The sequence below is a fragment of the Vulpes lagopus genome, chromosome 4 (genome assembly GCF_018345385.1).
Source record: "Vulpes lagopus strain Blue_001 chromosome 4, ASM1834538v1, whole genome shotgun sequence".
NCBI lineage: Eukaryota > Metazoa > Chordata > Mammalia > Carnivora > Canidae > Vulpes > Vulpes lagopus.
Window position 1 is genome coordinate 111944398 of NC_054827.1, and position 22187 is coordinate 111966584.

Genomic DNA, 22187 nt, shown 5'->3' on the forward strand with positions numbered 1-22187 from the left:
ATGATGAGCACATCACTTGGTCTCTCTGAGATCCGTTTCCTTATTTATAAAACGAGGATAATATGGCATTTTTCAAATACAAGGTTTCATATTGCAAAACACACCATTATTTGCATTATATATTGTTATATGACAAATTACTCCCAAAATTCAGCAGCTTAAAACAACATTTATCTTACACAATCTCTGAGAGTCAAGAATCTGAAAGTGGTTTGGCTAGGTGGTTTTTTGTTGTTGGTTTTTTTTTTAAAGATTGATTTATTTTAGAGAGAATGTGTACATGAGCAAGAGGGGCAGAGGGAGGGAGAAAGAGAATTTTTTTTAAGATTTAATTATTTGGGGGGGAGGGGCAGAGGGAGAGAAACCCAAGCCGACTCCACACCAAGCGTGGCTTGGCTGAGTGGTTCCTATTCAGAGTTTCCCACAAGGCTGCATTCATCTGTTGGCTTGACTAAGGCTGGAGGCTCCACTTCCAAAATGTCTCTTTCACATAGCTATTAGCAAGAAGCCAAGTGAGTCTCTCCAGAAGGTTGCCTGAATATCCTCATAACAGCTGGTTTCCCCGAGTGAGTTGATTCAAGGGAAGTAGAGTGGATGTGGAAGCCTAGCCCTGAAATACCTTTTATAACCTAGGCTTGAAAGTGACCTGCTCACACTTCTGCTGTACTGTAGTAGTCACACAGAGAAACCCAGATACAATGTAAGAGGGAACTACACAAGAACATGAACCTAAGAGGTGGGCTCACTGTGGGCCATCTTGGAGGCTGGCTACCAACGATGTGCCACTAACAAACAAAAAAGAACCCAGATAATTATACCATGACAATGCTTTCTTATTAGTTGGAACTACTATTTTATACTGTATTAACCATTCCTTTTATTTTTTGATGCTTTGACATGTTAGGATTTCACTTACCCTATAGGGACCACCCCTCCCAGGGTTAGCTAATTCCTAGAGATAGTAACAACCCCCTTAGGAATGTGACTTTCTATGCAAACCAATCAATACAGAGCCAATACCCTAGCCACCTCCTCTATAGTGCTCTTACATCCTGGGCCACTATCCAGCTGCCCTAATACCTCAGAGCCAAGTATCAGACAACTAGGGACAGTCACTATGTTCCAGAGCCCATCAAAATTATTCCAATTAGCCAATCCCAAACCTACTCAGCTTGCCTTGTCTGTTCCTTCCTGTAGAAACCATAATAAAGGCTCTCACCCACATTTCCCCCGGCTCCCCTTATCTCCTGAGTGACCCAGGTGCTTCCCCATGGAAGCAAGTCATCCCTCACGTCCTGTTTCTAGAGGCCTGTAAGTCAAACAGACTTCTTCCCTTGTGACAGTCACTTCCATGTCTGTGTGTTGGATTAAAACAAGTCCTAGTACCCCTAAAACATATATTTATCCAAAGAGCATTTCAGGCTGGTTTTTTTTTTAGAGGCATTAGGGGCATGTTATGAACCCCGAGTCATCAGCACTTCTCATTTGACTTCAGCTATAGTTTCACCTTCTTCCTATTTGGAATCATGTGGCCCCTGGAAGTTAATCAGCTTCTGTTCAAAGTCAGCATGAAGTTTCTGACAAATTGGTTCACACCTTAATGATTAGTCCTGTGCTTTGCATGAATCGATCACACCAGGCCTCTTATTCCATTAAAACTTCTTCCATTTATTCCAAGGCATGTGATAGCTTTCCCTTCATTCACGTGCCTTGTTGGGTGTTTGACAGGCAGTCCTTCTGCACGAATCTCAGCATGTCAATAAAATCTCATTTGCCAGTGGTTACCTTGCTTTCTTTCTTAGTTCCTAAAAGCTCTTGATTGCGTTTTGCAAAGAGATATGGCCTCATGTTCATTCCTTCAGTGCAAAACTTTACTTCATTGAGACCAAAATTAACCACACTGCTCTGCTTCCATACTTTTCTATATACAAAATAACCTTTCATTTCAGTACCAAATCACAGCATAATCTTTTTTTGAAGATATTTTAAATAGCATGTACATTTAACACACATGGTATTCACAGGGCATTTACTCAACAGGGATGTGACAATAAGAAGAGCAAGCCCAGCCTTCACATGCACAGGTGACAACAGTAGTGATGTCAAGTCATGGTCTAGCACCACCGATAAGACATTGGTATTAGACATGCTCCAATGCTGAGAAATGTATCTCAGAATGGATGAAACGAAAGAATACCTTCCAGCATAAGGTGCTTACATAGCTTCATGCCACATCGTAAATGCTTAATACATGTTCACAATTGACAACAATAAACTCAGCAAATACGGCTCCTCTAAGTCCAATGTGTTTGGCTGCAAAGAGGGCTAGGGATGTTCTCATTTTCTCAGACGGGGGTATGCTGGGGACAGAGGCCATAGCAGCGGAATGGCACCACCTCCAAAGCCAAGCCACCAGTCTCCTATGCAGGGTGGGTGTGGAGAAGGGGCAAGTTTGTGTTTCTTGGTCAGCAAGGAATGGAGAGGCACTACCAGGACTGGGTGGTCTCTGTGATATTAAAGAGACATGAGCCTCCCACACAGATCAAGCAATCTAGGGAGAGAAAGGCAGCTAGCATGTATTGAGTACTTACTGTATGAAGAGCTTAATTAATAGTCATTTAGTGCTCACATCAGCCCTGCAAAGTAAACATCAGCCCCATGTTACGGAGGAATGGAAACTCAGTAAAGTTCTTTTATCAAGCTCAGCATTTGTATTGGCTGCACTTGCCAGCCTGAGCTGTTCCTGGGGTTCTTCTGTCAGGACACCATGAGTAAAGAATGAGTCCCACTATGTATGTCTCTCCTCCTACATTATTTCTGCCTTTGGTAATCAAATGTCCTATATGATGGAGAGAGCCATCAGAAGTTTTTTGTTCTTTGTTTTTTTTTAAACAGAGGTTTATAGCTATAAAGGGTATACACTGAGCAGATGAATGTTGTAAATAAAATTGCCCTCTGGAACATCAAAATCACTTAATATGGTCAATTCCTTTTGAAGCACGTAGCGCAGAGAACTGTTATGCTGATTACCAATAATTATAATCCATTCATTAAGGAAAAGTCTCTAAGGGCTTCTACAAAGGAACACTTCATGGATGAGATGGAGTTACTCTGTGTACTTGAAAATAATGAAGCTATCGTTCTTTTAAAAATTATCTAATTTAGGCTTTTCAATGATTTACACTGTGCTTCTCTACAAGGACTCAGAATGAAAGAGGTTTTGCTAAATTTAAATGGAGCCTTTCAAAGGTCCAGGGCAGCTTGGCACGAATCGTTGACATGCCAAACCCTGCAGAGTAGGGAAGAGAGGAGAGTTTCAGGAAGAATTAAATCTGAAAGATATATTCCCAGAAGTCTCTACTTTTCTTAAACATTTTGGATGCAAAGAACTTGTTTCTCCAAAGATTGAGATTCACTGCATATCTGTAGAGAGAAGGCACTAGAATTTACCAAGAGTGGCCTTAAATTCCTTAGAAACAAAGTTAATATGAAGACATAGGGGTTGCGAAGTTCATATGGGTCAAGTGCTCAATGGGCTGAATGCTTTCTCATTTTAGTTACATCCTTTCAGGTACAAGAGGCCACCTGAGGTATGGATGCAGGGGGCTCTAGGGGAGCCAGGAATCCCACAGAAATCAAAGAACAGGAATCACAGTCAGGCCTTTTCAAACCCAATCTAAGAACCTAGCCAGCAGGAATTTCATGAGTCTTTCCCCAGGGGACTTGCCTTTCTCTTTGCATCTATTACTTTGCTTTCAATTATAAGAAACAAAAAAACCAATTCGAAGTGGCTTAAACAGTATGGAAACTTACTGTCTCACAGGACTGGAAATCTAGCTATAGGGTGGGTTTCAGGGTTGTGTGATCCAGTCAACCAACTATGTCATCTATGATCTGGGTTCTTTTCTCTCCATTCTGCCCTCCAGGTTAACTTCCTTCTCGGGCTAACTTGGAACAGGATCATAGGGCGGTGGAGAGTGGAACTTGGGCCACACGGTTCCTCACTGACATTTTCAAAAGAGAAGGGTTCCCCCAACAGTTCCTCTACCTCACAGTATCATTGACCTGATTTATCACATGACAATCATAAACCAATCCCTCCTGCCAATTGCTATCGACCAAAGTTCTAGTTCTGGTCACTAACAAGGAGTACAGGATTACCATGCCTGGTTTAGATTGCTCAGGGCACATCCCCAGAGTGAAGTCAGAGGTGCGAGCAGTGCAGGGAGTGGAGGGGGATAGAAAAAAAGAAAATCGAAAACAGTTCTTAAGTTTTTGCCTGAAGTCAAAGGGTAGACACTGAAGCCATATGGGAATTCTTGAAGGAAAAACAGGTTGGAGGTGGAGATGGGTGGATGGAATCAAGACCATTGCTTTGGGTGTGGTTTTGAAATATCTATTAGAGGGGCAGCCCCAGTGGCGCAGCGGTTTAGTGCCGCCTGCAGCCCAGGGTGTGATCCTGGAGACATGGGATGGAGTCCGCATGGGGCTTTCTGCATGGGGCCTGCTTCTCCCTCTGCCTGTGTCTCTGCCTCTCTCTGTGTGTCTCTATGAATGAATAAATAAAATCCTTAAAAAAAAAAAAAAAAAGAAAAGAAACGGTTACAAAGAAAAAAAGAAGTATCTATTAGATATTCAAATGAAGATGCCATGTAAGCCATGGGAATATGAATTTGGAGGTGAATGAAGAGGTCAGGGCTGGAGTTACAGTTTTGAGACTCATCAGCATATGGATAGAATTTGAAACCTGGGGAATGGAAGAAATCAATTAAAGAATTTATATACAGAAGAAATGAAGTGAGGTTCCAAGGCCAAGGGCGGGGGTACTTAGCATCTAAACATAGAATCGAAGAAGAAAAGACAGCAAAGGGACCAAGAAGCAACAATCAGCAAGATAGGAAGAAAACCAGAAACATGTACTCATGGAAACCTAGAGAAGCGAGTGTTTCTTGATTAAGAAATGAATCATGCCCAATGATGGGAGGCTGAGTAGAAGAGGGACAGGAGATGAGTGCTGAACTGGCAACACGAAGTCACTGGTGCCTAGACAAGTAGTTCAGTGGGTGTGAGCACTACAATCTACCTGCAGTGGGCTGAGGAAAAATGGGTGGTGGGGTGACAACATTTAATTTCAACAACTCTTCCAAGAAGTTTTTCTGTGAGGGGTAACAGAGAGACGGGTGATAACTAACGGTAACTAAAACAGAGGCCAAAGCAGGTATTTATAGAAAGATCCTAGAGGGCATCTAATGCAGACTGAAATGACCTATCAAGAGAAAGATGCAGAAAAAAATCATTGCAGAAGGGAGGACATTGAGAAGTCAAGAGGAGAGAGGACCCAGTGAACAGGTAGAGGAGTTGGCCTTTTATAGAAGTAGGGCTCTTTCACTCTGGAAGGAGTGCATATGCAAGTCACATGGTTGATATGGTGAAAGATAAGGAAATTCCCATCCAATTGTTTCTCTTGCTGTCATGGAGTCAGTGGCAAGGTGATCATGAGAAACAGGAGGGGTTTTGAAGAGAAACGAAGGTGTCAATCGGCAATTCCAGGGAGAGGGAGAGTAAGCAGACAAGGAAGGTACATGAGGATTGCTCAGTAGGCAGACGTGATGAAAGACCTAAGATTTGACTAGGAGAGTGGATGAGTAAGGTGGAAGGAAGTACAAATTAAGCTTCAGAAAGATTAGGGAATGGGCCCAGGATCACACAGCTAATGGGTGGAAGTGGGGGGATTCACACTGAGACCCCAGCAACTTCACACGCCATGCTCCTTCCATGCTGCTGAGTCCCTCAGGTGCAGTCGAGCAACCCAGTGCAAAGATAAAGCTGCAGGTAAGGTACATCTACAAAGGAAGATTCTCTGAGTCCCACATATGTGTGACTGCTGTGGGACCCTGATGTTGTTATAACCTTTGAAGAATCAGTATTTCACCCTTCCCGATGCCCAGGGATGTCATCCTCTCTCCCATTTCCCTTTGGATTACTACCACTGGTCTGTCAGCCAATCTCCAGTCTCTAGTTCCCCCAAACCATCTTCCAGGCTGCTAACGATGGTCTTTGTGAAATTCGGAGTAGGTCTTCCACTGCACAAAATTCTAGCACTGTGCGCCAGACTTCTGTGATTCAGTCACATTCCCCTGGCCTCCCCCATAGCTTGTGCTCAGCCATGTTAGTTATCATTCCACAGCCCCAATGGCCCTGTCCATGCTAGTGTGTCTTTGGGCATGCTGGAGCTCTCCCTGAAATGTCTGTCCTCTGCCCTGGTTCACAGGACATGCTTCCATTTATTCAGCTCCAATGGCCCTTCCAGGGTATCCTTCCAGGATAGCTTTCCTTCTCCACCTCTCCTTCATCCTCCTCCACTATCCCCAAGTAACCACTATGGGGGCTTTTGTCATTTTGCACTAGAATTCTCTTTATTTGTCTATTTCTCTCTTCATCCTTCACATAGTAGCATAGCATCTACCTGATTCATAGTAAGTGCTCAAATCCTGTACTGAATGCCAAATGAGAATGAATTTAGTTGTTCAATATTGAAGATGATGAAATTAACTGAACTGCTTTTAGTGGGGCTCAGTATCTCATATTACATTTGTCATGTTCCCAAGGGATGTCAATCTGGATGGCAGAGGGATACAGAATCCATCTGTTTGCATCCATGGCTCCTTTCACAACCTGCTCTGAAACCCAGCATTTCCAGGCTGCTTTCAAAGTCAGATGTTACTGAACAAGCTTACTACATAAACAGTGGATACATTATGCAGATGAAACATAAACAGCCTGACAAGCCCACTGGAGGACTCTAGCTGAGACCATATAGAAGGGGGTGGGCTGGGGCCCAGCAAGCGTCTGTAGGAGCTGCAATGGCTCAGCCGTCCGGGCACAACCGGTCTGATCTCTTTAGAGACACCTGGTGTCTGCCAGCTAGAGCTCCCCAATCGCCGTACGTGCCACACAGTGTTTGTATCTGCTATGGCCAAAGAGAACTGCTCACTCTTCCACCTGCATGACACAGATGGTACAGATGGGAGCATGCTTCCACATGACAACATGCAATTATGCCCAGTTCCTCCAGCTGTAACAATTACCAGGAGAAAACCCCAGGGAAGAAAACAGTCCTGGCAGAGAATAGTCTTCCATGCAGGCACACACCACTAAGTCCTCCCAAGGGTGGCCGCTGGAGCCATGGCCTCTGGCCCCTTTCACAGTCCTTCCCAGAACCCACGGATGTGAGAAGCATTTGGTGAGATCAGGACATAAGGCAATCATCAAACGGGATATATTTAAGTAAGAAAATACCAAGGCTTTATTATTATTCTTTTTTTATAAAGACAGCCCTGTTGTTGGCTACGTGGAAAGGACGTACACAGTTCCTGTGAGTAAACAAGACATCCCTGCTTCAGACTGCATACCATAATGCCAAAGAACAGATGCCAAGAGGGAAGGGGTAATGCTCTCATCTTCATAGCAATAAAATGCAATATAAAACAAAAATTAAACAGACTTAATTAATGCTAGACATTCCCACAAGGTAAAGACCAGATGACTTTCCATCAACCAGTAGTAGTTGAATATGATAATTCTATTAGACTGAGACACCCTCACTCCTTTCTCCAACTCTCCCCATCTGAGGTATTATAGTCTGGAACCAACAAAGCTGGTAGTCAGGAGCTTTTGCTTCAGAGTCCCCTTGAGATGAGAAGGGGGGAATGTCTTGGAAGACCAGATAACCGGACTTTGGTGAGGCACCTACGTGCAGCAGTGTCGCATATGGAAGTTGACAACATACTCAGCATTAGTCCTCTGCACTGAAATAGCGAAAGGCTCAAAAGGGTGAAAGGTGAAGGCAACAAGGCGTCGCACTGTGTGGTTGATGGGGCGGCCAAGCAAGCCTGCCTGGATCTCAAACTTGAGCAGACCAGAGTCCCGGGCATAGAACCTAAACAGAACAAGGAGAGAAAGAGAGGATGGTACAGATATTCACCACCATCTACAAATCTGCACAGCACAGGAATGTGGCAACTCATTTTTTAATCTTACACTATCTCCTCTTACATCAGCCCCAAGTTATTGGAACCGCAAAACTGCCTTTGAGCAACTCATTTTATGCACAGGGTCATTATGAATTTTACTGTGCTGTCCTGAGTCATTGGATCATTTCTCTTTCCCAAGATGACCCTTAGTTACAGCCTTAACTACAGCTTCCCCTTTTCCAGAAAAGCTGACCCAAGACTGTCTAGGCCAGGGCTAGAAATGAAATTAAGCCACATGTATACTTTTAAATTTCCAGGTAGCCACATTAAGAAAGTTAAAAAGAAAAAGGTGAAATTAATTTTAATAATATACTTTATTTAACCCAATCCTGGTATCCAATCTGTAACCCAGGTAAACAAATATTAATGAGATATTTCATTTTTTTTTATTAAGCCTTTGAAATCTGATGTGTGACACTTAAGCATATCTCAACTTGGACTAGTCACATTGTAAATGTTTAACAATCCACCACTCAATCCGTGGTGAGTGGCTGCTGTACACGATAGTGCAGATCTCAGCCCATATTTAAGTTTTTCACTTTTAAGAATAAACTCTTACCAAGCGGCCAGTTAGCTCAGTGGGTTAGAGCATGGTGCTAATAATAATAAATTCTTTTAGAAGGTTCCTCTTTTCACAGATAAAAACAAAATACTAAGTAGCCTTTAATTTTTCATCGAATACTTCCATTCAACCTCATACTTTAAGACATTTTCCCATATGTAAAAATAAACACCGTAGGGTATTGGGAACTAGAGATGTTCAGTGGGGTTGGGGCTGAATTAGGGAAAGTCCTAGAAAATGAAGAGCTCTATAACTTCCCTTTTGGAAAGCAAACACATGGTAGACATAAAGATATTAATAGGCTCTGACTCAGTAACTCCATTTCCAAGAATTTACATCCTCAGAATTTAATTTAAATGGAGAACATAGTGTATGAATAAAGACAGCTACTCTAGTGCAGCTCCAATGTAAAAATGCAGGACATAATTAAGGTTCAGTGACAGGGGACTAGTTCAATCAATTGTGGTACAACTAACTGAGGGAATAATATGCCGTCATTAAGACTCTAACTCTGAGGACTATGAACAACATGAAAAAACATTTCTAAAAGAAAAGCAGGGATCCCTGGGTGGCGCAGCGGTTTGGCGCCTGCCTTTGGCCTAGGGCGCGATCCTGGAGACCCAGGATCGAATCCCACGTCAGGCTCCCGGTGCATGGAGCCTGCTTCTCCCTCTGCCTATGTCTCTGCCTCTCTCTCTCTCTCTCTCTCTGCATGACTATCATAAATAAATAATAAAAAAAGAAAAGAAAAGCAGACTACAAAGGATGATGCTAACCAGGATGACAACAATGTACATGTAAGCATGCATACTGACAAAGACCAGAATGGAACACATAATACAGGTGGTCAAGTCATGGCATTTCTTCCTCCAATGCCTTTAATATCCTCACATTTCTCATTTTAAATTAAAAATAAGTGAAAAATTCCCTTAGTTAGGGGCAATAGCCACTTCCAAATTTGTTACTTAGGTTATTCTTTTCAAATTAGAAAGGTAGGTTAGAAAGGCGAGGAATGTATCCCATGCTACTTTGACAATATCACATGAAGTCCATGATATGCTTTTACATGGGAAAACCATATTCACCTTACCCACACAGTCTCCAACACACAAAGGGCTTGTAAGGTAAAGTGAGTTGTTTGAGCTTCTACATCTAACTACCAGTTCACAGGAAATGTGGGAGAATGAGAAAAATCATAAATACTACTCCAGGGATAGTGTGCAGACACCAGAATGTGGGTAACACTACAGGACAATTTCACTGCAAGGAAAATAAGAGGGAAGCAGAACCTATAGGATAAAATGGATTTAAGGGAGTAGCGACCAAAGGCAATGTATGAACCTTGTTTAGATCCTGATGGGAACAAATTGGAACCATAAAAAAAATATTTACAAGACAACAGGAAAACGTGAAAATTAAGTACTTGGTGATCTTAATTAATTTTTGATAATTTTCTTAAGATACAATAATGGTTGTATTTTTTCTAAGTCTTTATGTCTTAGAAATTCATACCAAAATCTGAGTATAATGCTATGAAATCTGGGTTTTGCTTCGGAATAATCAAGGGTGGCAGTTGGGGGCAGGGTGTGGTAAGAGATAACAACGTTAAAAATGAGTTGATAACTGTTAAAACTGGATGGTGGGTATATGCAGGTTCACTATACTCTCCCATTTTATAGGTTTAAAGCTTTCTATAATTAAAAAAAAAAAAAAAAAGTTAACTGGCTTTTGCAACATGACTGCAATTTCCCAAAGGAAATACCACGAACTGTGATTAACTGTACAGAATGTGTTACACAAACCTATTTAATACACAACAAAGCTAGATCGTGAAACATTGCCTACCACCTTTTGCAGAGTGAAAAAGGCCTTTCGCTCTTCAGACCAAGGTTCCAGGGACACACATCCCCTGAAATCACCCTGCAGTGGAGGTTCCAGTTACTCTCCCTAGTACCTAACATAGTACACAGAACATCACAAGCTCCCAAAATGGAGAGAATGGGAGACTGGGGAATGGACATTTGTAAGGGAAGGACTGATTCTAAGACATTCTATAGCAATAATGCAGTCGTTTACATTCCAAAATTTCTCAAGTGAGGAAGCAAGGAGTTTCTCCAAAACCTGCCTATTTCCCAAATTATCTCTGCTATCTTTTCTACTAGGTAACATGAGGAGATAAAATAATTTGAGTGAAATAAAATTATAAAGTCTCAACTATAAACACTATCATGAAATGGAATGCGGTTTCCTACCCTGGATACCTTTAAAAAGGAACAACACTTATCTGGATTGGATGTTCTGATGAGAAGCAAAGAGCAGAACTCCTTCATTTATGAGACCAGGGAGAGCAGAACTCCTTCATTTATGAGACCAGGGCCTACATGATCAAAAGCACTCACATTATAGAAATAGCCTATCCTTCCAATTCGACCCATGAGTACAAGTGGACACAATCACAGTGAAATGAGGTCCAAGAAGAAGAGGTGGAAAGTGGGCCATCTTTAGCCCTCAGGCAGTTAGCAGCTGAAGCAGTGACGGTATACCTGATAGGGTGATCTCCACAAGTCTTAGGTCGCTCCATGACAGACACCCACTTGTCATCGTAGCTGAAGAGAGACAGATCAAGGTAGGGGCTACCACTGTAAGACTGGGCACTGATGGGGAGCTGACCCAGTAGTCGGCGTACTGCCTCCGTGTGCCCTCCATACTTGGCATTTACAATAGTGTCTTTAAACCTAAAATAAAGCACCAGTGAGGAAGGCTGTGTTAGCAGGCACACAATGCTGCCTTGGATTTTAAACTGATAAAACACGTCTAAAAACAACTCATTCTGTAAATAGAAATCTAGATAGTGAAGGAAGTCAGACAGAACTCACACATCACAAGTTGGCCTGGCTACAAATATTCTCAAAAAGCAGAAAACAGAATTTGAAATGGGAACATTAAATTACTTTAGAAAAGTTAACAAAGACTTTCCAAACAAGTTTAAAACGAGCATAACTATTCTATGACAACATTTCTACTCAAATCTACTTCCCCCAAATAACAGCTTCACCTTGCATTAGAAAGGAGTTATAGAGAACAGAGGATCTCGTGGAGAAGAGCAGCCTCTGACTCCTCTCAGGATCAGTGATAAGCCAACTTTCATCAAAACTTTCGACAAATTATTCATTCCTTGTTTCAGGCTCAGAGCTAGCTACCTGTACTCCCACAGAAACACCAGTATCTAAAGAATAGTAACGCGGACACAATCACGTATCTCACTTATTTGTAGTAATAATAACAAAGCAATCATTTTTCACAACTGTCATGAATACTAAATACATATCCCGTCACCAAGTATTTCTAACACTTCCAGAAATTTACCCTAAGCAAGCAATCCCATATGCAGAAAAATATCTGTGCACATTCAATACAGCGTTCTTTATGATAAATTGACAGAAAATTAAAAACCTAATGGAAAACTGTGATTTTCAAAGATTACATGGTAACAGAGGAAATGTTTACCATAACGGTAAGTAAAAGAAACAGGATACAGAGCAGCCCCGGTGACCCAGCGATTTGGCACCACCTTTGGCCTGGGATATGATCCTGGAGTCCCACATCAGGCCCCCTGCATGGAGCCTGCTTCTCCCTCTGCCTGTGTCTCTGCCTCTCTCTCTTTTTCTCTCTGTCATGTCAAAGCAGATCATATGGTTTAAAATTCAAGGGGAAAATAATTTTTTAGTCCAGGAAAAAACATAACATCTCATGCCTGAAATTAATGGAATGAAAACTAATGAAATAAGTTTTAAAACTTGAATGCTCCCAAATTTGTGGAGGCCAGAAAACTTGATGAGATGGATTCTGTCTTTACCATTAACCTGTGATGCTGGATGGAGATCAATAATTTTGTTTCCCTCGAAGACAGCCAAGCTATCAATACTGCTTTTCCGTTACTCCTCTTGAGACTAATTTTCACAGCCTCGGTGTCAATCATAACATTAAATCTTGGGCCAAGGAGAATTTCTTTCTTTCCCTTTTGAATGAGCTTGAATCAAAGATCCTGAGGTTTTTGGTTTTCAGCTTCTTTTCAGCCAAGTTCTAATACTACCTCTCTCTCTTTTTTTTTTTAAGATTTTATTTGAGAGAGAGAGAGCATGCACAAGCAAGGGCAGGGAGTGGCAGAGGGAAAGGAAGCAGACTCTCCACTGAGCAGGGAGCCTGACATGGGGTTTGATCCCAGGGACTCTGATCATGACCTGAGCCAAGGCAGACACTTAACCCACTGAGAGCACCCCTACTACCTCCTCTCATAATCCACACTATGCCTTGCCTGGCTCACTGGCTTCAAACCATGGGGGCTGGCCGGCCCACAGCTATATGATGATCCTAAGTCAAAGCCTCCAGGACAACCTCTGGAGGTTGAAGCAGTTCGTCTTCCCCAGCAGCACCACTACCTCCACTCTCCATGCTCCCCATTGACAAAAAGATGAGGCAGTCATCCCTGTGATGTCCCCTGGCTCACTCTTACTCTGTCCAGGTGACTCTTTCAATTCATGAGTATTTCTAAATTTGCAGAGTTTATCCTCCCAGCACCACAGAACCTCCTCTCTAGGTATTAGATCCCACAACCTCTTGTATAATCAATTCTTCTTACCTTTTCCTAAACCATCAGTTTCACCCAACTACACAATTTCAGACTATTTCCTGTTACCATATTTTATGATTTGTGTGGAAAACACATTTTCCAGAGGCTCTCTTAGAAAAGGTACATGAGAGGTAATTTTTTGAGAACTTTCATGTCTGAAAAGGTCTTTATCCCATCCTATTGGATATACAATTCTAGATTGGATATCATTTTTTTTTTTCACAGAATGCATGATTTTATTGGCTACAAGCTTTCAGTGTTATTATTAAGTCCAATACCATTCTGATGACTTATTTTTTGACATGTGAAATGTATGTTCTTTCTGCAAGTTTTTATAATTTTCTATTTATCCTCAATGTTCCAAAATTTCATTTTAAAAGATTTTATTTATTTATTTGGGGGGGGGGGGCAAAGAGAGGGAGAAAGAGAATCCTTTGCAGGCTCTACTTTGAGCCCAATGTGGGGCTTGATCTCACATGACCTGAGCCATGACCTGAACCAAAATCAAGAGTGAGATACTCTAGGGGGTTCCTGGGTGGCTCAGTTGGCTAAGCATCTGGCTTCATCTCAGGTAATGATCCCAGGGTTCTGGGATGGAGCCTCACGTCAGATTCCCTGCTCAGGCTTCTCCCTTTCCCACTGCTGCTCTGTCAAATAAATAGATAAAATCTTAAAAAAAAAAAAAAAATACTGGTCAGACACCCTACCAACTGAGCCACCCAGGCATTCCCACAATGTCTCAGAATTTCATGATATGCCTCAGTATGGGTCTTTTTCTCACTGGGTACTTGATGGAACTGGAGACAGCCTAATAAAGATTTAATAACTTTTTTTATCTGAAGGCAAAAGCCATGATTTACAGCACTTGCCACTTTCTGTGCTGTAAATCCTACTGCTGTGGTCAATTTCAGGGTACCAATGTGACATCACTGAATGTGGAGCTGTCTGAAGATGAGCAGTAGCACATAACTATACTGTATTTTCACCATATAGATAAAATATGCATATAAACTCAAGAGAATAATAGTAAAATAACTAGGAAATAATTAATTTTTAATAATGACCACTTTTGGGAACAGCTTGCAAAAATTCCTGATAGCTTAGCTGGCTCTTCATGAGCCATTATGAGCCAGCCCCAACACACCAATGAAAGGTCCTGCCAATCTGGAAATTTATGTTCTTCAGGACCAGAAAACTATTTACATTATTTCCTCCCTGTCATTTTCTCTATTGCACCTTCTGGAAACAACCAGATATTGGATTTCCTGGGCAAATTCTCTGATTTTTTTTTTTTTAATCATTTCTCTCCCATTTTCCTACTTTCATCTATTTATTCTACTTTCTTGGAGAATTCCTCAACTATGTCTAACAAAGTTTAAATTTCTGTTCTAGGAATTTTTTTTTTTTTTTTTTTTTTTTTTTACAGCTTCAATTATTTCAGCAATTGCAATGTTCCTCCTTTATTTTTTCTACTGTTTGTTTTATTTTGGTCTCTTTCAAAATAAAGATTTTTCTTAAGTTACTCATGATCCTTCGTGTCCTTCTTTTTTTCTTGGACATTTAACCTATAATGGATCCACCTTCACTTATTTTTACTAAAAGATTACTAGGGACTATAAAATTGAGCATATAGAGTCATATGTTCACAAAAAATAAAAAATAATTCCAATTTACATACATATTATATTTTCAATGCAGCAAAGCATGACAAGACGGTTAATGGAATATGTTGCACTAGGATACAATTCTGTGGAGGAGATAAAATAGATATATGAATTTGACCATAAGAAGAAACAATGTAAAATTTCAAAAGTATGGGCATAATTGGCTCTCTCCTTTTTATAATCAAATACTGAACACCAACTACTATGGCATCTAGATTCCCTGGGTTATGTTTAAAGGTGTTGAGTTATACACCATAAACTTATACAATGTTATATGCCAATTGTATTTCAATAAAGCTGGGGGAAAAAGGCTTATAATAATTTTATTTTTAAAAATCAATATTTAATATACACTGAAAATTGCATCTTCTGCAGTTATTTAAATATAACAGCAAGAACATTTTAAGATCAACTTAAAAATTCATGTGTGAGGGGATCCCTGGGTGGCGCAGCGGTTTGACGCCTGCCTTTGGCCCAGGGCGCGATCCTGGAGACCCGGGATCGAATCCCACGTCGGACTCCCAGTGCATGGAGCCTGCTTCTCCCTCTGCCTGTGTCTCTGCCTCTCTCTCTCTCTGTGTGACTATCATAAACAAATAAAAATTAAAAAAAAAAAAAAATTCATGTGTGAGGCTATCTACAGTTGTTCAAAATATTTTGGTGGTATGATGCAAAATTCTGAGGATCACAGGGCTGGAACTCTGCCTTTCTTTTAAACCTTTACTTTCTCCTCCTGAGACTTCCTACAATTTCACTTAATTCCAGATGTATTCTGAAATAATTCTCAAAAAACACAGCTTCCTCTAATTACTGGGTGACTTCGTTCATTCGACAAATACCTAATAAGCTTCTCCCACATGAAAGATACTGGCCTAGGTGCTATGGATACAGCAGTGAATATAAGATAACCAGAAAAAAAGGAAAAGGCAAGTAACCTGTCTGAAAACCAGCATCCATCTATTTCTAATTGAGTACTACCCTTTCACATAAAGATGATGCCACTATATTAATGTACCTGCTTTGTTCATTTTTTCCAGTGGCAGTGATGCTTATTCTGAGTCATTTGTTCACTCTGGTCTGACCTATCTTGAAACCTGAAAGCAGATATTTTCCCTAACTGGCTAGAGTCGGAGGAGCAATTTAGTATGTGGCGTCGAATGAGGCATTACAGACTAGAGTGGATTCAGCTTGGGCGAATGACCCAAAGTAACCGTTCATGTCATAATCATGTGCTCAGATAATTCTATCAGGAACTCTAGTTCATAGGAAGACCTGGCTGATGTGGGGTATTAAGTGAGGGTCACCCAGGTGTGTGAAGAGGAACTCTAAGTATGAATATCTGAGGGTCTCTTCTCTGGGTTGGTCATTTTTTTTCCCCCAGGGAAAAATCTCTAACCTCCTGCCTGAGAAGTATACACTTGGCTGCCATATCTGATAAAGGGGACAGGAATCTTGCCTTCAGTTTGTCGGCTTTCACCTAATTCTTGTTTTTAGCATGACAAATCCCATCCTTGCCTCAGCTGTGCCTCATGAATGTGAAACCAGTGCCTATATGGCTCAGTTTCTCCAGAGACTAAACCTCCAGCCTCCTGAGAAGGTGGGGAAGACAGTTATCTGGCAGAGCAGGCTTAGAGAAGGGGGCAATGGGGCCTTTCCAGACCTTTACCCAATCCGCCTGCTTTAAGCTTACGTCACAGGTATTGTCAGAGTGACTAGGGGCATCCGATTCCCCAACCCTTTCCAGAGTTCTCTGGAGCAAGGCAACCTGTTTCTTGATGGCTAAATTCTGCAGTCTTAAGTTTTTGTTCTCTGAAGTGTGCCAAGTCATAGGTTACCGCTGATCAATTAGCTTATCAGCTCCCGACACTGATTCAGATCCCTCTCTTGTTGCCAATCATCTCCCGTCTTCAATGTCTCTCCTCTCCCATTCTCTTTGCTCTTGTTAAATTTATACCTCTTACTGCTTTATTGTCATTTTAGTGGGGCTTGGGGATGGAGCAGAGATAAACACATGTGCTCAACACATCATGTTTAACCAAAAGTTCTAAAATTATTTCCTTAGTCATTCACTCAAAAAATACTTAAATGCTTGACAGTGCATCATGAGACTACAAGAATAAACAATAAAGATATAGTCTCTACCTTTCTGCATCTCTTAGGCAGCTCTCACACTGCTCTCCTTCCTCTAGGAGGAATCACAGATAACGCACAACTAATTCCATAGGTGCTGACAGACAGAAGTTCAGGATGACCCAAGGGATTACAACAGGCAGACCTAACCAAAGCAAGGTAGCAGAGAGAATATCGGAAGGGTTTTTTGGAGGACATGACTACTGGCCTAACACCAGTGAATTGTCTAAAGAAAAATTAAGCCTGTTAAGCCTGGTGGAAGAGCTTACCGGCGCTGGATCTGCCTTGCAAAATTGTTGCTGGAAGCTGAGCAGGGAAACTGGACTTCACTGTGTAGGGTTGCATTACGGAAGAGGTCACAGAAGTTCTCAAAGAGCTCTAGAAGCTCATCTGATGTATTCTCAAACACGGCAATCACCTCTGTTGTCACCATATTGTACACCACAAAGAAAGATGCCTGCAGAAGAACAGAGACAGCTATGAGACAGCTGGGTATACAGCCTTGGAAACCTACCACTGGGTTGAAAATTCAAAGTACTCAAGTAAAACAAGCAAACACTTCTCCTGCACTAGCATAAAAATGTGGCTCCAGGTGGTTCTGGGAGAGGAGGAAGCCTCAGTAAACTTTATCAGCCAAGGGCCATCAGTCATGGTCAGAACTGCTGGATTTACCACCGTATCTGTGCTGCTAGAATTACTGAACTGGCCCACATACATGTGTAGAAAGGTTTCCAATCTTGCATTTCTGACTCTGCAAATTCAATATTTTTCCTTCCTACTCTTTATTCCCTCCTTGCTCCCCAACCCAGCCTGAAATAAAAAGCACTTTTTTAAAATGCCAGATTTAATTTTCCTCCCTGCTGAGAAAGTGATTGGTAGCCTGTAGCTGCCTGTTGGCAAATTATTTTCTCTTGTATATGTACAGTTGAAAGTTCAATTTAGGGACATTTATTTTCCTTCTTAAGATTTCTAACATGCAGAGAGAAACCTGAAGTACACTGTGTCCTAAAACTGCCCAGGCAAGTTGTAACCAAGCAGGGAACTGCTGCTGAACAAATGAAAAATCAGGGAGGCATTTTCCATTTCTTTCTTCATTAATGTTCTTTCAGCCAAGAGCATTTGGACGATACATTTGAGATTTGTAGCAATTAAGATCAGAGGGGGAACCTGAAAAGCATTCAAATGCCATAGGTGGCAGAGTTTTCTACTTTCTCTGAATGGGCCCTGGGTGACTAGCCCTCTAAACAACCAGTGCTCTGCTCTACCTAACAAGGAAGCCCCAGGAACCCCTGGTTTTTGTCACAATGAATGTGGTAGTGTGAATCAATCTGCAAGCTTGATCTAGAAGTTTCCAGAACATTAAGGTTAGTACTCCCCCTCCTATGACTGAGTTTAAGTCTCTGTCATCAATTCCTAGAGCCACAGTGCCCACCTGTTTTATTAGTCATTAGTCCTTCCCAGAGCTTTCATTACATGACTTTTACAGTCACCTGGAAATTAAATATGGCTGTAAATTAAGGAGGCTGGAGAGTAACCTGAGAATAATACCCATAATATTAGCAAGGCTTTGTATGTGGGTGCACTTTTTACTCATTAACCTTATTGGAACCTCTCAAATTAAAACGGGGAAAGGGGTGGGAGGACAACTAGGGCAAACTGGGTTTAAGGTTACAAACTCTGTAAGCAAAACACTGAGCTCTAGTACTGATTCCAGCCACAATTCATTATAACTACCAGAAATAAGTAGGTCATGTTTTAGCAAAGGGAAGGAGGATAATCTCAAATGCGGCTATCACAGATAACTTATGCCCTCCAAAAGAAAAAGGTAATTATAGCTCAAACCTAAATAAAAGATTGACTCATGTCCTTTCTATAGACCTGGACAACACTTTGATCATTATCAGGGCTCCACCAGGATCCATCACAATTATGTGAATATAAAATTACACAAACTTTACTAGCCTTCCCTCCAGGACAGACTGGGAAATACAGGACAGAAGGTGAAAGGAGCCAAGAGTGTCACTGACAATCTCCTATGAAACATAACATGAACTAGATGCTCATCTGTGATGGCTCAATGGGTGACTTCATCATTAACAGGGAAGAAAAGAATCCAGAAAAACTATCTCCAACCATATTACTCCCTGCCACCCACCTTTTTTTTTTAGAATATACAAGCTATGATTCCAAAGAAAGTACTGGAAAACATTTTACCATGGATGACTGGTAAGGTCTTAGGAAACAATGGCCTGTAGTCTCTCATAATAGAACCAACTGCAAGTCAGTGGGAGATACAAGACTCAGCCCTCTTTGTAGCTGACTGGTTTGCTCTCTATTGTGATTTCCCAAATTCACACCTAAGGAGACATTCTGCAAACGGGAGAATAGGTGGCAAAGGTACAGAAAGGTAGGTCTCTTACTCCATCAACACTAAAGTAGAGAGCTTCTCAAAGAAAAATGCCCAAAAGTAGCCTGAATTTCAACATGGTATTTCAACCCAAGAGTCCTGGGAGGTTTCTGTGCCCTTAACACCCCTAGGTTCCCATTTAAGAAATAGCTCTCTCCCCTCCAAGATCTTTCATCCACACTGAAAAACCCTAGGACCTATGGTCGTGATGATTCACTTGGAAGATCATAAGTCTTGGCTTCCTTTTAATTTTGTAGGTTGCTCTCCAACCTATGGTCCAGCACATGGGTATGGTCAGGATAAAGTCATAACACTCAACTGTTAGATGAACTTACCTATTAGTTACCTCCCAAAGGTTTTATGAAGACATGCACTGACATTATCCATTTAAGCAGGAAAGAGAGACCAAATTTTTAGAAAACTTTTGTGGCATGGTGGGCTCATTCTCATTCCTAGAACTAAAGAGGTCAGACCAAAAAGCCAGTCTCACAAAATCAGGGCAGGATTATCCACAGGTAGTCCAAATTTTGACCTTGTAGCACTTGGGCGTCTATCTCAAGGATACTGAAAATGCTCTGGTCAAGTATTAGGGTAATGATCACAGAGTTGACTACCCACATATCAATGGCTTGAGACTGAGCTTCCATTCGTCCAAATAAATACATGTGGCCAGAGAAAAATGGAACTGTTTTAAGTCTGAGGCCAAGGATAACAAAAACTCAAGAATACATAAAATGCACATTTCTGAGAGACTGGCTATAGGCCAAGAGAGAAACTCTCCCATTTTACCAAACAGATGGGAGTAGTAAAGAGCAGGAGAGCACAGCATACCTGTGACGGATCTGTGACTCGAAGGGTTACCACGTCTTCACTAGTGTATTTGATGAACAGATGGTTTTCATCCAGAAGCTGCATCTTCCACATGCGCAGCTGCCGCAGCTGGTCAAAATACTGGAAGAAGCGCCTCTTGGCCATCGCACTACCATCCTGCTCTGCCCGGCGCCACAAGTACACGAGCAGCCGGTGTTTGAGGGAATTGATGAAGGGGTCTCTGAAGGGATTGGCCATGCCTGTCTGACTGTCCCGCTGCACCTCGGGGAACACAGCTGACACAGTGAGGAGGTCGTCCTCATAGCAGAAACGGCCAATGGTCCTCACATCAATGAAAGTGCCTTCCGGAGTCACCTGGAAGACATGGATGGTCTGCTGCTGCACTGACAAGATGGCCAGGATGTTTTTGTACAGGTATAGGCCCTGGTTGTGTGACAGGACCACCTTGTCACACTTGAAGGTACGGGTGTCACATAAGCGGCCAGTGTGAAGGTCAATGATGTGAAGGGAATAGTCCTCCAGAGGAGACCGCGGGTTAGGGGTCACAGATTCGCTGTTCCGATATACCTCGTAAAACGGAGGGTGCGGCTCATCCGGGAGGTAGGCAGCAGAGCCCACAATGACACACCGGCAGTCGTCAGTGAAGAGGCTGCACTCCCGGTTCAGATGCTCCCCGTTGGCAGCCACGTTGGTAATGTGCAGCAGGACAAAGAAGCGTTCGAAGAGCCGACCGCGGATGCTGACTGACCGCTGGTCATTGCCATTGGACAGGGTTTCCCCCTCATAGCCCTGCAGTAAGTCCTCAGCTGCCTGGCAGCCCTGGTACTCATAGATTTCAAGAGACGTCTGGTCTGAAGAGAAAGCAATAAAGTAGCGTCCATCAGGTGAGAATTTACGCAAGAAACAGGGCGGCTTTTCGACATTGACAACTGTGAAGTTGGGGAAGACATTCTGGTGGAATACTCGGACCTGATGCCAGTGGGTGCCTGCCTTGCCTGAGCTGATCCGCCGCCTCTCCAAGCGGTGAATGACATTTTGGTTCTGGATTCTTCGAGGTTTGATGGTGGAAACATGATGATCCATTATCACATCTCTGTGTAGAAAAGTAAAGAAGAAGAAAAAACAAACAAACAAACAAACAGAATTGACCAAAACATAAATATACACAAGTGAAAGAGATTTTCCTCCTTATGCCCTGGACCCAGGAACTCGCAGGATGAGAGTGATCAGCATTTCTCCCTTCTCTGATTATAGTCAGCAAGCAGTCTTGACATTTCTGACTTTAAAAACAGGTCTGAGGGAAGGACCTAATTCACCAGAACACCTTCAAAGCACACTTTGCTATTGGGAATACTCAGAAAAATAAACATAGAATTACACCAAATTTGTTCAGTGTTAAGAGTGACATTCAGTGCACATTCATTAAAGAAATGTATTTCTTTACTGGCTGTTAAGATATCCATACTACCTAAAACAATCTATAAATTCAATGCAATCCCTAACAAAATCCCAAAGGTCTTTTTTGAAAAGAAAGAAAAAGTCATCCTAAAGTGCACATGTAACGTCAAGGAACCCCAAACAGCCAAAACAATTGTGTGAAAGAACGGTTGGAAGACTCAGACTTCTTGATTTCAAAACATATTACAAAGCCAAATTAAAAAAAAAAAAAAAAAGTGTGGTACTGGCATAAAAACAAATATACCAATGGAAGAGAACAGAGAATCCAGAAACAAACCCTCACAGATATAAACTCAAGGTTTAAGAAGTTCAGAAAACCCCAAATGTGATAAACCCAAAGAAATCATGCCCAGACACATTACGGTCAAACTTAACTGAAACACAAAGTAGAAATCTTAGAAGTAACCAGGTAGATGATCTATACCTGGTGGGGAATGATGCAAAGGTCTATGGATTTCCTGAGAAACCATGG

General features: G+C 41.8%; 1 protein-coding gene across 8 annotated transcripts in view; it reads right to left on the minus strand.

Moving 5' to 3' along the window:
• DET1 (DET1 partner of COP1 E3 ubiquitin ligase) overlaps positions 1-22187 on the minus strand; it is a 47892-nt gene that overhangs the window by 20462 nt on the left and 5243 nt on the right. For 4 of the 8 annotated variants that reach the window (XM_041752971.1, XM_041752966.1, XM_041752963.1 and 1 more), the window contains exons 2-5: positions 20258-21350; positions 17289-17476; positions 11139-11330; positions 7283-7939 (exon numbers count right to left, since the gene is read on the minus strand). In XM_041752971.1, coding sequence (XP_041608905.1) covers positions 7750-7939; positions 11139-11330; positions 17289-17476; positions 20258-21340 — 1653 coding nt within the window. In that variant the 5' untranslated portion in view covers positions 21341-21350 and the 3' untranslated portion in view covers positions 7283-7749. Of the gene's footprint in view, positions 1-7282; positions 7940-11138; positions 11331-13853; positions 15473-17288; positions 17477-20257; positions 21351-22187 lie in introns of those variants that run through there. The other 4 variants (XM_041752967.1, XM_041752968.1, XM_041752969.1 and 1 more) reach the window with 4 other exon arrangements.